Below are 13,260 nucleotides of genomic sequence, written 5' to 3' on the forward strand. Positions count from 1 at the left end.
TTTAGACAAGTAGTAAACTTTCGGCTCAGATAGGGATGAGGTAGATCATAAAAACAGGAAAGATTTCTTATTTAAATAGCTTGGCTATTGAGATCTGGAGTTCGTATGTGTACAGATCTTTATATGTGTACATGGAGAGTCAATGAAGGTAAGAACCATCGTAGCAGGACAGCCTTCCAGGCAGGGATGAAACAGTGAAAATCAACTGTGCCTTGGAAATATGACAAAATTCATCAGAAGAATAAAGGGGGAGGCAGGTATGTATTTTTCAACTTACGCAGAGCAGATTAGAAGCTGGAACTTGTTGCTTAATGTGTGGTTTTAAACACTGCCTGGCATTAGAGCCTCATTTGGTTTTGTTTCTCTTTGGGTACAAATCCAGTGCTCAAAATGTTAGAGGTATAAATACTGAAAAAAATAGAAGCAAAGATTGTGGATGTCCCACTGAGGCTGCATTTGCAATGAACTGATGTCATACTTTTTCTGGTTACTCTCCAAGGCAGTATGGTGACACCAACCTCTTGCTGTCACGCTGCACTAGGGCGAGTTGATTTTCTAGGGCAGTAATTTCTTTTCAAGATTGCATCACTGTAATTGAAACTAGAATGTATTCCTTCCTTTGCCATACATTTCTATCACTTCTCTTGAGCGCAAGTTTCAATTCTGTGTATGTATTACTAGGTGGGCAGACTAACACACTGGCATGTTTCTGGTCAGGTTCAGTGCAACAACCTGAGATTAGTGAGATCAGTCCAAGTTCCTGGAGAAGATACTTGAGTGATCCAAATAATTTCCAAAGAACACTGTAAAATAATGAATAGGAAAATGTGATATTTTTTTTTTCCATGCTGCTGCTGTTATGGAAACCAGTTTTAGTTGTTAAATGTCACCCACTCCTGTGGCTGACAGAAGGCCTTTCTTTCAACCACAAAAAATTTAATACACTTTAAAAGTGTCTTCAGACTTTGTCATTTATGATCCTCATAATTCATGAAGGTGACTCCTCCCTGATTTAGCAATAATTTAGTATTGCTGCTTTACAAACTATTTTACTGTTCACTGTTGTTAGGAGTGGGGAAAAAACCACAGAACAGTAAATACTTTGACAGTGTATTTTTCATATGAAATCCTTTTTGTTTGCTTACCACCACCCCCGCCCCAGTCTGCAAAACCTTAAGAGCACAAGAAGCAGTGCATGTCTACACAGGCTCTATCAGGCAAACCTGAGCTTCCCCTGTGTTCTGAGTTGACCAGCTGTGAAGCAGAAGACTTCTGACAGCTTCTAAGTCCAGGGCTGCACTGTGCTACTAAAGTTGTATGACTTCTTGTTCAGCTGGCTTACCTTTAGCAAACTTGGAATGCAAGCAAAACAAGCTCAGATATGTCTGTGCAGCCCAATGCACGCAGATCCACAGCCTTTGAGAGTGGGAATTATATGGCATTCAGACTACAGAAGTCCAAAGCTCCAGCCCCAGAAATCCCTCTCACCTGCCACCTAGCTTGAGGAGGAGGCTCCATTCTGTGTAATGTTGTTTTACTTTAACCACATACACTTACATCACAGTCTGAGCAAGATCCAAAATGTGTTCCTTTACCCAAACCACTGGAAGGGTTGATTTAACAGGTGATTTTAGAACACAGCTAACAGGTACTGACATGACCCACTACTGCCCCTTGTTCCTTCCCCCTGTCTTACAAAATCTTATAAAGCACACTCAATTCTCTTCTCCTGTTGGGAAGATAGTAACCTGTATTTCTTACCTCCCAGCTCAGCTGCAAGCTACAGGACAGTCCAGGTGGATACATTCCACCTATTAACAACAAAAGTATCTGATATTCTTTAACATTACAATTGTAGCTCTACAGCTTACTTTTGCCATCATGAGGAAGGAAGGGTTCCACTGTCTGTTTCAGGAACTATGATTCATTTCATAATATGTTTTAACAGAGAAAATCCAGAAGCAGATAACAAGTGTTATCAGGATTAGACTCCTGGTTCTACAAGAACAAAGCACTTACGTAGCAGTTTTAAGTGTGTCAGTTTCAAATGTGACTTTTGACGTGGTTGCACAGAACACTGCAGTTCTTTGCATCGGCTTAAAGAAAAAAACAGTACAGTATGATTTTTGCTGTTTTACACCCCTTGACAAATATTCATATAAACCAAATAATTTCTACAGAATTAGATCAGCAAATTCTAGTCTAGTCACACACAAGTTCTAAAAGGGCAACTACTTTGAAAAATTAAGACCTTGGTTCTGTTTTAGATCCCATCTGCACTACGGTACGGAAACTGGGACTCGTGCAAATGTGCACTGACACCAGTGCAATATCAAGTAACAAAAAAAGCCTTTGCTATTAGACTCATAGCCTACTAAATAATAGAAGAGTGTTTGTAAACACCTTTTATTGACACTGTTTTGCAAACACCTTAGTTCACAAATACTGTACAGAAGATTCACCCTTTGACATGAAATGTGTTTTGGTTTGCAAAGCTTGTGGACTAACACAAAGTGTCTGCCTGTACAGACCTGGAACTGTTTTTACCTGAAGCATAAGCAAAACAAAACATAAGCAAAATATTTTTGTATAAAAATTCACAGGAGCAGTAGAAAAAGTTTTTAGCTCCTGCTCTTTTACTACTGGCTTGAACACAAAACAAAGATATTTGGACTTTCTTCAGTGGTATGATCAATAGTTTTCACAATATATCTACTGTTTGGTCTCTGTTTCCATCTGGGTTTCTTGAGATTCTTCAGCTTCTGAAAGTTTTTCATCATCTAAAATAATATATTATCGTTAGTGAAATATGCTTAAATTATATTTATGGACTATATTGAAAAAAAATGCTATGGTCAAATTAAAAAAAAAATCCTCCTGAAGTTTAAGGCTGATATATGCTACAGCTATTAGAGGAAACATGGGTTAAATCCTATAGGATCAATTCAAGCATATAGTGCCAGACTGCTCAAATTACATGCCTTATCTGTTTATTGATGGTTTATTTATTCCATATAAAGTTGTGCCTTCTGCTAAGCTGTTATTTTTTTAACAAAATTCTAGACACTGACAGGTAAACCATACATCCACACGAAAATGTATTTTAGAGACTAATACTTAAGCAAGTGTTAGTAACACTTTAATAACAGTAACCTTCTGCTAAAGTGCACCTAGGATTAACTGTTCATTCTGCTTAAGAAGATCTAAAGGGCCTTAGAGAATGAAAGTCTGCTCTTATAGCCACCTATCTATGTTAATCAGGTCACATTCCACAGACTATACTAACTATTGTGTCTTTAAAAGACATAGGAAATATCTAGCAAATAACATTTAAAACAATATTGCCTATCTTAGAGCATGAACCGTAAACACCGATTTAAAAATATTCTTTGTATGATAAAAGATTAATGACTGCATTCCTGAATTTAGCTCGTGTTTGACGGTTTTAGTTTCTGCTCGATTACAGGCTTCCTGCCTGAGTAGGTAAGTCATTTGGCTTTTCTATATTTCGATTTATTTTTAGTAATACCTCCAATGATACCATGAGGACAGTGACATGTTCAATATTACTGAAACCTGAATTATACAAGAGAGTTTGGAAACTATGCACAGGATTATTTTTTTTGTAAAAACAAACAAACAAAAAACAAACCCATCACACTTGAAATAGCTATTCTCAGTCACCACATTTTAAAGTTTTAAGAAGTCTGTTGCCTACAATCTAAGGCTAGTCAGGAGATGACATAGTGGCTAGCTTGTAGAATTAAAAAAAAAAAAAAAGTCTGAACAGACTCAGACTGGAAATAGATGTTGCCGATGCAAGAGGCCACCATCTTCAATTGCACATAGCTAGTCCACGGCTAGAAGCTGTCATTACTTGTGATCTGCTGACATCCAACCCCTATATATATCACCTAAGGACACCACTTACTTTCCAATGTTTGCTGAAGCTCATGGATGGTGCTCAGGAGAACATGAAACTGCTTTCTTCTCAGCTCCAACTGGAATGATAAAGTATATATTTAGAAACCTGAGAGCACGTACAACCAACCAACTCATAGCAGATTATCAATTAATTATGTTCCTATTAAATAATTATATAACAATCTCTATGAAAAACCTACCTTATCCTCAACATTTTCTTTAATGTGAGAAAGATGTTGAAGTTCTTTCCCCAAAGCTTCTAGCTGCCTGGAAAGAAATTGTGACAGTATTTTCAAAGAAGTTCTGTGAATGTCTTGAAAAATAAATTTGAACTAAGTAGAGGAAAAAGAACCATTAAATAAATAGTATAGGTAATAGCAATGCAAAGGTAAACAAAGTATAATAAATTAAATGACATATAAGCAAGGCTACTTCACGTAAGTGGTAAAGCTATAATGTCATGAACTTAAAATTTCGTGACTTTTATAGAAAACAGGGCTACCAAGCTGGAATACAACTGTACATTGGGCATTCAGCCTGTATACATATTATTTCTTGACCATAAAATAAAATTTAAAGAAGCAGGTTACACTAAACACCTGGGGTATTTTCCTAGGCCTCGCTAGTTCAGTTTTTTTATGTTGACAGGAGTAGATTAATAAAAACATAGCACCAGTGTGGAGAACATAACTGATAAAGTGATATAGCCGGCAAACACACACAATTGCCAGACTTGACTCGAACACATAGCCAAGTACCTTATCTCTGACAATGGCCTGACCAGACATAGCAGCGGATAACACACAAAATTCACAGTAGAATGTGTAAAATAATCCATATTTTGGATGATACTGCATGATTTAGCTTATGTCTCAGCAAACAAAATTTAATACTTTTATTACTGTGATCTATATAAATACTTCCTTTTCCAATCCTAGTTTTTATCTTAATGGAAAATTAAGAGATAATGGAATTAAGAGATAAAGGAAGCATGCAACGTCTATATTCTTTGTTATTACTCTTATCCTTTTGACATATGTAATCTGTCAAGCCCTCTTGAGGATCTTTCTGCAAGCATGATTGGTTTTGATTCTTATTTGGACCCACTGTGGTACACCAAAATCCGTTTCTGATAGGGTAAATAGCAGGTACTATAATGCTGACTAGCTTTCAAATGAGGATGAAGGATAACTCCTACACTCAAACCTCCAGTTTGGCCCTTCTAGATTTCCTGTAATGTCTACTATAATTTATGCTCCATAAGATGAGAACAATGTTTCTTTACAGGTCAGGTGGATTAAGGCTGACCATCCCTGATTAATTAGCAGGCAGAGACATATAGAGGTCAGCAAGGGAATAAAGATTTTTTTTTTTCTGAAGCAGTGACAGCTATTGCAACCGGTCTGGGCAGGGAATCACAAAAGACATTCCAGTCCTGAGTAACTCTAGATGGTTGGGGAAAAGTTCTGGTTTAGTGCTACCTTAGGGTGTTGTCTTTCTTTCTTTCTCTTCTTTTTTTTTTTTTTTTTTTTTTGAAGCTGTGTACTGGTATCTTGAGGGGAATGCTTGAAAGAGGGTTGGATGTCACATTTAAACCTTCCTATACTGGAAAGAGGCTAACAGATTATGGGCTTATTCAATTATTTCACTAGTATTTGGCTTCTAGTTTCTGAAAGGCTTCTATTTTGCCAAACGTTGCTGTTTACGCCTTGCTGTCAGCTGTAAGACTGAGAAGACATGCAATTTTCTACCTAGATCCAAGCTACACCTGGTGTTTTACTTCTTTCACTTTCAGCTCCAGAAACTCTTTGCCTAATCTTCTCATTTTTATATCTCCTTTTCTAAGACAGTGTAATTTCTCGGTGCTGTAACAGCTCTTCTGATACTGCAGCTAATTACACCGTGGGCACTGTCATTTAGTGGTTCAGCTCCTGTCACTTCCTGAATTGGCTACTGTGCATTACTCTGGACTAAGTCAATAACTGCTTCTCTTCTTTTGTGCTGCAGGACTAGTTGTTCCAAGAAATAGTCCCTTAAAAGCATAAAAAAATTATTTCTCTGAACTTCGTCCCATTGTGTCATGACCTGCAAAAGCTATAAATGTAACTCTTGCGATAAACTGACACTTTTCCTCACAAGACGTTTTCTCCAGTGTTTTCAGTGATTGAGTTCATGACATTGTTAGCAAGGTTTCCTCCACTCTGATTTAAGGGTGGTCTTTCTTGATTCACAGTACCTGATTTTTCTGTATACTTCCCTCAAACTGGAAAGAAAGGAAGCCTTGCAATCAAAACACTAGAGAAAAACTTAATCTAGCTTCTGTACCTAGTGTTCACTTGGAGAGGTTAGTTAAAGCTGAAATACCTTCAATACCTACCAAGTTCCCTTCAAACTTTTTTTTCCATTACTATGTTCCATTTATAAAATCTGTAAAATGGAGACTCAATCTGTTATAGTTCAAGTCAGTATCTTTGACTACAAATACAAAGGACTAAGGACAAAAGGGCATATATTATAGACACTCTTACAGTGCACAAGCACACTGGTATTTCTAACAATATACCCTTAAAGAGAAAATGAATTTACAAAAAAGACAAAATGCTAAATTTACTAGTTGTAATTTACTGCCATTCCTAGCTTTGCTCAAGAAATTCACACCTGGATGTGTTGCACAAAATTAAAACTACCCCCCAAAAATCTAAACAACCCAGAATCTTCTTTTTTTTAAAAAAAAGTGTTGTTTAGTTGTTTCCATTCTTAATCAGTTGACTTATCTGGAAAAAAATCACTTGTAATAATTCTTTATTATGAAGTCTCACTTGATAAATGGCATATGCTGACTAATGAAGTGCGAAGTAGCTCAGCCACATGAGAATGGACTGAAATAATCCAAATTGTGGTAGCAAATTCAAAGGCAGGAAAAAATAACATTAGAAAAAAGGAGCGTGTGAAATAGTCCCAGAAGTTTATAGCTATAAAAACGTTTTTATTAGGGTAATAATATGAGCAAAAATCTTTCTTTTGCTCTAAAACACCATGGAATGTGAAATAATTTAATTGTAAGAAGACATCAGGATAGGCACAAGTTGCATTTAAATGAGAAAGCAATCCAATGCTACACCTTCAATCATGTAAAGAACAAACTCATAGATGGAATGTTTTTGTGGCCTGATAAAGTTCAAAAGATGATCTCCCCATGATTGTTTAAAATAACCCAAAAGCACAAACAGTAATTCAAATCCAACTATGACACAAGTAATACTGTAAGTTATAATCAGGACACGTTGGACAGCAGGTAGGTCTAATCTACGTGCTAGGGCAGGTTATATTGTGGTATATAAGGTGGTGATTTATAACCGGGCATGCAGGAACAACTACTACAAGGAAAACACAGAACAAGCCTAAAAGCTTTCTCCTGCTTTCTCTAATTCTATCTTACTTGCCTGTGTGATACATATTCTGCATAATTACTTGCTGGTGCACTTTACAGTACTGCCGCGCTATCTCTCTTTCCTGATCAACTTGTCACTGATAAACTGTCGTGCATTTACATCTGAGTTCACTCATTCACCTTAACAATGGAAAAATTTCAAATACAAAATTATTAGCAATGCTTCTGAATCCATACAGATGGAGACTAATTAAAGAAAGCTCATATGGGCACAATTTTAAAATGAAACCTAAGTTTTTCTTGTGTCAAAAGAAATTATACAACAGCAAGGAAAGGTCAAACTGTGAAACCAAGGAAATGTCAAGTCTCATGATTTCTAACTTTCTGGGTTATTATACTTTAATGCAGTCTCATACTTACTTCAGTGTTTCATGTCTGTCTGGATGGTGCTGTATTACTTTGGCCAATGCATCGTATTCTGAAAGAAATTTAAATGTTATTAGTCTAAGCAATTCTGAAAATGCAGGTTCAAGAATTAAAACTTTCACACCATAGCACAGTACCAATTCTTTCTACTTCCTGAAAAATTGTTTTAATATTTTCGAATTTGTACATAATAGCTGATACACAAAAATAAGCGTTCATGCAAAAATACATATTAAAATGTATATAATTTATATCGTACCATAACATTTAAAAGTAGATGATCACATCAAAAGCTGTTTTAAATAAACTTCAGATATGATTGTAAGCTATTATTTACTCACTCAAACTTACTTAGTACTAGTCATTTGTAAAAGATGAGGCCAGAAAACATGACCTTTAGATAACTGCGTTGTTGCACACTTGGTCTTTTGCGTATGATTCATAAATACTGTTTTTAGATACCATATTTTTTTTATAAATATATAACTGTGTTGATGAGATACTACACAAATATTTAAGTTTTTTAGAGAAAAATATAGAATACTACAAGAGAAACAACGATGTATTTATTTATTTAATATTTTGCATGTTAAGAACAACATTATGGTCATATAGGTAACTAACATAGACATTTCCTAACGGTAATATTGTACATATGCTAAACACGTCATTCAGATAGGAAAACTTGTGCAGTAGACTAGACAGAAGGTATCAAAAAGCAAATGCTTCAGACCTAGGTTTGTGAAGATACAAGTACTCTATATTCCTACTGGTTAAGGTTCTTTCAACCTGTAGTTGAGCCCCAAATTATCCACAAAACATATACTGATGAAATATTAGTATTTAAAACCTTTTATCTGTTTTGCTCTTTCTTTTTAAGAACTATTTCCACATCATACTTTTTAGGGAAAAACAAATTTTTGCTTCTCCTCAATTGGTAATTTTTTGCTTAGACAGTATTACAGGGAAATGCTTTAAGTTTCAACTGAAATTACCAGCACGTACTTTTAAGAGTTAGGAACAAATATGCCTCTTGTACCTGGTTTAGAGGTATTTTGTAAGGCTACACATGGAGTTGGTGGGTGTGCAACTGGCACAATTGTTCTTGTGTAAGCTAAGACATGACCTTCCATATACTTCTATGATATTCAGTGCTGGATATAAGCCTATTTATTTTTTTTGTCTTGCTTTTAATAATGTGCTTTAGTACTTACGTCACTTGAATTGCCACTGGATCCTTTTGTTCTTTTTTTTCCTTTGGCCTGAAAACAACTTTCTGAACTATTCTTTAGGTTTTCCTGATGTTGTATGTCACTGAGATCTGCTGGCTCAACCTATAGTAGTGGGTATGAAATCCACCAGACTGTATATAATATTGATGATGCTAGTATTTTCCCCTGCATTTTCAAAAATTTTCTGGTACAATGTATGAAACCACCCAGTGTAAATACAGGTGTTGCTTCTTACCCTGGCGATTTTTTCGAATTCTTTTTGCTTGCAGGATTTGTTTCTTGCATTCAGAAATCTTCTCATGTGCTGCAGCTATACTATTTTCTTTAACAAAAAGATATACAGAGTTATATTGAAGTCAAACAATGCATGTCTACGAGCCATTCTACTAAACTATAAAAATATAAAGAGCTGTTTTTGATATGGTGGTCTGCTAGTTCCTTGAGCTTCAAAACTACATACTCTTCGATAGATTTAAAAAGCTTTTATTTATATGTATTTTACATGTGGATGAGAGGCTTACAAGGTAAGCATGAGTACTATTTAAAAAGAAATCACTCATCATATGTATATATTATATTCACCAGAACTGGCGCTAGTTTCTTCATGAAAGAGAAATAGTCAACAAGAAAAAAAAAAAAAAAGTAGTATTTTCTCATCTTTACCTATATCCTTATAGATTTTTTCATAATTTTCCATTTCTCTCAGGTTCATATCATATACCAGAAGAGTTTTTCCCATCGAAAATTCACACTGTGATAAAGTACTCAGCATTCGTTGGTATTGACTGTAACTGAAAGCAGACAAAATATTCATTCCTAAGCAGCATGAAAATACCTGCCTACTTTTATATAACAAGAAAACAAAGCCTCAGGTAATGTAAGAAACAGTTAAACAACAGTAATTACTAAACAAACAAAATATTTCAAAGATTCAATGTATAATTTGTGGAAGTGCAGTCAGAAACACTGTATCAAGTAATTCTATCATGATGTCTTATAAGGTGCAAAGCTGGTATTAAAGCAATGGGCAGGTTGATCCAGGCATTGTACACTTTCCAACTATACCTGGCTCTGTGACCACCAAGATTAGCATTTTAATACTCCAGTGCTTCGCTGTACATGCCATCGTTATTACTTGGTGTCCTCCTGGAATTTACATCTGTTCTTAAAACAGCCCCCACAGCAGAACACTGCATTATTTCCCTCCCTGCTTTGATCTGTTTTTAAAAAATAAAGACCTGCAGAAGCAGACACAAAAACAGCGCTGCCCTTACCTAGGGGAACAAATGCACAACCATCACCTAAAATATTCAAGTCACGATCCTGCTATAATAACGCGACTGCTGGATCATGAAGCAACAAGGCAATCTTGAGGACATTCAGAGCACTGTGAGATTTCATGAGGGTTTGCTAAGTAATTTTTGAGCCATCTCTAGTCCTCATCTCCTACCGTAACACCCCGTCTTTGTTCTGGAAACACCACAGAGCCAAAGCAGAGAAGCAGATGTGTGCATTTTAACACAGCAGACTTGCTTTTTCAGAACAGATCAAGCCCAATTTCCCACCGAAACGCAGACCAATTAGTCCAAAACCCAAACGAGAAAACAAATACCCTTCCTCCTGAGATCCGGAGTTGCACCACTTAATGAAACTCTTCACCAACAAATTGATCCGCCTGTCGTCACCAGCCCCGTCGCCATCGATTAAAAGCCGTTTGCGGATAACTTCATCTGAGGAAAAGAAAAATTAAAAGGCGTTTTTAATGCCTGTCCCGGGCCAGGTTAACCCGGGAGGACCTGCGGGGAAGCAGGAGGCAGCGGGAGGAGGCCGGGGCCCGCGATGGAGGCCGGCGGGTGGAGGGGGGAGAGGCTGGGGAAAGGGGGCCGGGGGTTTGTGGGGTCGGCTGGGGGCCGGGGGGGGATGAGGAAGGGAAGAAGGGGAGGAAGGAGGGAGGTCTCACCGTCGGTCACGGCCCCCATGGCGGCGAGCGGCGGAGGCGGCGGGGCGGCGGCAGGGAGTGAGGTCAGCTCCCACAATGCAGCCGGCGGGAGCGGCCGCCATGGAGGGGGAGGCGGCGGCGGCCGGGGCCTGAGCGGCGGCGGTGACAGAGGACGGGCGGCGGCGGCGGCGGCTGGGGAGGGCCGGCAGGCGACGAAGCGGCCCCCTGGCGAGGGGCGGCCCCGCCAGGTGAGGGAAGCGGAGGGCCCCGAGCTCCCCCCCGCGAGCCAGGCTCCACCTCCCCGGCCCCGAGCCCCCCGCCGCCCCCCGGCCGGCCGCCCCCGCCATGCCCCCGGCACATGGCGCCCTGGCCTCGACGCGCCGCCCGCACGCCTCGCCGAGCCCCCCGAGACCTCGTCCCGAGGCCGCTGCCACCGCCGCCTCGGTGGCCTCGTCGTCCTGGTCCCGCGGACCCCGCTGCGGGGTCCTGGGGGGTCGGGGTTCCTCGAGGGTGGCTGGCACCGTGGAGGCGGCGGGTGGCAGGCTGGGTGGCGGCGGGGTGGCTGCAGCGTGGGGTGGGCATGGACGTGCCGTTGGGGGCGTGTGGGGGCCTGCTGGACCCTTGGGCTGTACTCGGGGTCGTCCCTCTGGAGCACGACGCCAAGAGGTCAAAGCAGCAGGGCTTGAATCAGGGTGGCGTGGAATCACAGGATGGCTTGGGTTGGAAGGGACTTCAAAGCCCGTCTAGTTCTAGGGATGCAAAAATCTTTTTTTTTTTTTTTTTTCTGGTACATTTCCTGGGTAGTTTGGCTGTCAGCACTGGGTAGTAACAAAAGATGCTTCTTCCTGCCCTGAAAAGCTAACCAAAGCTGGCACCGCGCTTGGGTGTCTGGAGATATTATGGTGTTACCGGTATCAAGCGTTGAGTTTTAGCTTTTTGGACCACAGACTTTGACGCTTATGCCATGCTAAAGTTGGCAACGTTACCGTAATATGTGTCCTACTATAGTAATGATATGTGAGGCCTGCCACCCTGGTACTCCCTCATGGTTTTAGCTTGGACACTGCAGGTTTGAGGGCTTGTTCTGCGCAGGGCCTTGCACTGACAGCTCCAGGGTCGGGCAGAAAATGGAGGTAAGAAAAGAACAAAGTCAGCGTGCAGCGTAATCTGTTTTACCGCTTTCAGAGCTGTGAGTGATTACAGGTTCTTTTTTTTCGTTCTGGATAGAGGCATTTAACAGGAATTTACATATTGCCAGGTGGTTTCGAGCCAGTACTTTGCCTTCAACGGTGGCAACTGGTCAGGTTCTTTGGAAGGTGCTATCGGGAATGTGCTACAGTGAGGGGTCATTGAAACACCATCTGAACTTTTGAGAATAAACAATTCCAACGTAGAAAATCTAGATAAGTAATTTCTGTTCTTGACATCTACATGTATTACTCAATATATGATTTGTGAGTGATACAATTTTATGTGAAAATCTGGCTCTCTATTCAGTTATACAAAGTTTGGGCCAAAGAATGGACCATGCATACGTGAGCTTTTTATGTACTGTTAAAAAGAAGTTCTTTTCTTTGTTTGTTGCAATTTAATATACCTGATTTGACAAAACCCTTTGTTTTTCCTAAGACATTGGTCCCTCTGGTACAGCCCTCATATTCTGGCACAGGGTGAAAAGAAGGCCTAGGTGAACTCCTGTACACAGGATTTATACAGTGCGGTTTGTTGCTGCCTTTCCCTCTTTACCCATTGATTGCCTCTTGGAACTAGGATCTTCAACATCTTGAAGCATCCCAGTCTTATGAAGACTTAATATTCTTCTTGCCCTTCTCTGTGCTCTTTCTATTTCTACTGGCACAAGAAGTTGATCAGAACTGGAGAGTATTGTAGGGGAGAATCCACAATTATTTCTTTAGTAAAGTTAGAATACTTTTGTGTTATTTTCTGTCATTTAATCCAATATAATCTTTTCTCGCTTTTTGTCTGTCATTCCAGTGTTGGTCAGGTAGTCTTATCAAACCCTACACAATGACAAATTCCTTGAGTAACTAATTTAGAACATAGCAGTCCGTATAATTAGTTAATAACACTGAATTACTTTTGTGCCATTCTTGTCATCATTCATATCACTGATTACAAAATTCTTGGAAATTCTCTGTTCTGGGTCTTAAGGAATCAGTATTGCAGACTGATGCAGTAGGAAAAAATGTCTTGTGCAGGGTATATAGCACCTTCCTCCATGCCAGGTCATTTGGAATAAGTACCTGTGTGTGCAAGCTTTCAGCCAAGCTAAATGTGAAGTAGTTTTTCCTCTTTCCTTGAATTCCTTTACGTGTGCCATATGGTAA

At 39.3% G+C, this 13,260-nt stretch overlaps 2 protein-coding genes across 4 annotated transcripts in view; one reads left to right on the forward strand and one right to left on the reverse strand.

The window, feature by feature from the left end:
* Positions 1 to 2,392: 2,392 nt before the first annotated feature.
* Positions 2,393 to 11,116, reverse strand: THOC7 (THO complex 7). The gene is made up of 8 exons (XM_040568308.1): positions 10,934 to 11,116; positions 10,586 to 10,703; positions 9,637 to 9,764; positions 9,209 to 9,295; positions 7,736 to 7,793; positions 4,125 to 4,191; positions 3,932 to 4,001; positions 2,393 to 2,780 (listed from the first exon to the last, which is right to left on the reverse strand). The coding sequence occupies exons 1-8, from the start codon at positions 10,950 to 10,952 to the stop codon at positions 2,713 to 2,715; spliced, it is 615 nt and encodes a 204-aa protein (XP_040424242.1). The 5' UTR covers positions 10,953 to 11,116; the 3' UTR covers positions 2,393 to 2,712.
* The window catches only part of ATXN7 (ataxin 7), an 83,163-nt gene continuing 80,999 nt past the window's right edge, over positions 11,097 to 13,260 (forward strand). For 2 of the 3 annotated variants that reach the window (XM_040568304.1, XM_040568305.1), the window contains exon 1: positions 11,097 to 11,160. The gene's annotated coding sequence lies outside the window, so the exon portion shown is untranslated. The remainder of the gene's footprint in view (positions 11,161 to 13,260) is intronic. The other variant, XM_040568303.1, reaches the window with a different exon arrangement.

The sequence above is a fragment of the Cygnus olor genome, chromosome 10, assembly GCF_009769625.2.
Source record: "Cygnus olor isolate bCygOlo1 chromosome 10, bCygOlo1.pri.v2, whole genome shotgun sequence".
Lineage (NCBI taxonomy): Eukaryota > Metazoa > Chordata > Aves > Anseriformes > Anatidae > Cygnus > Cygnus olor.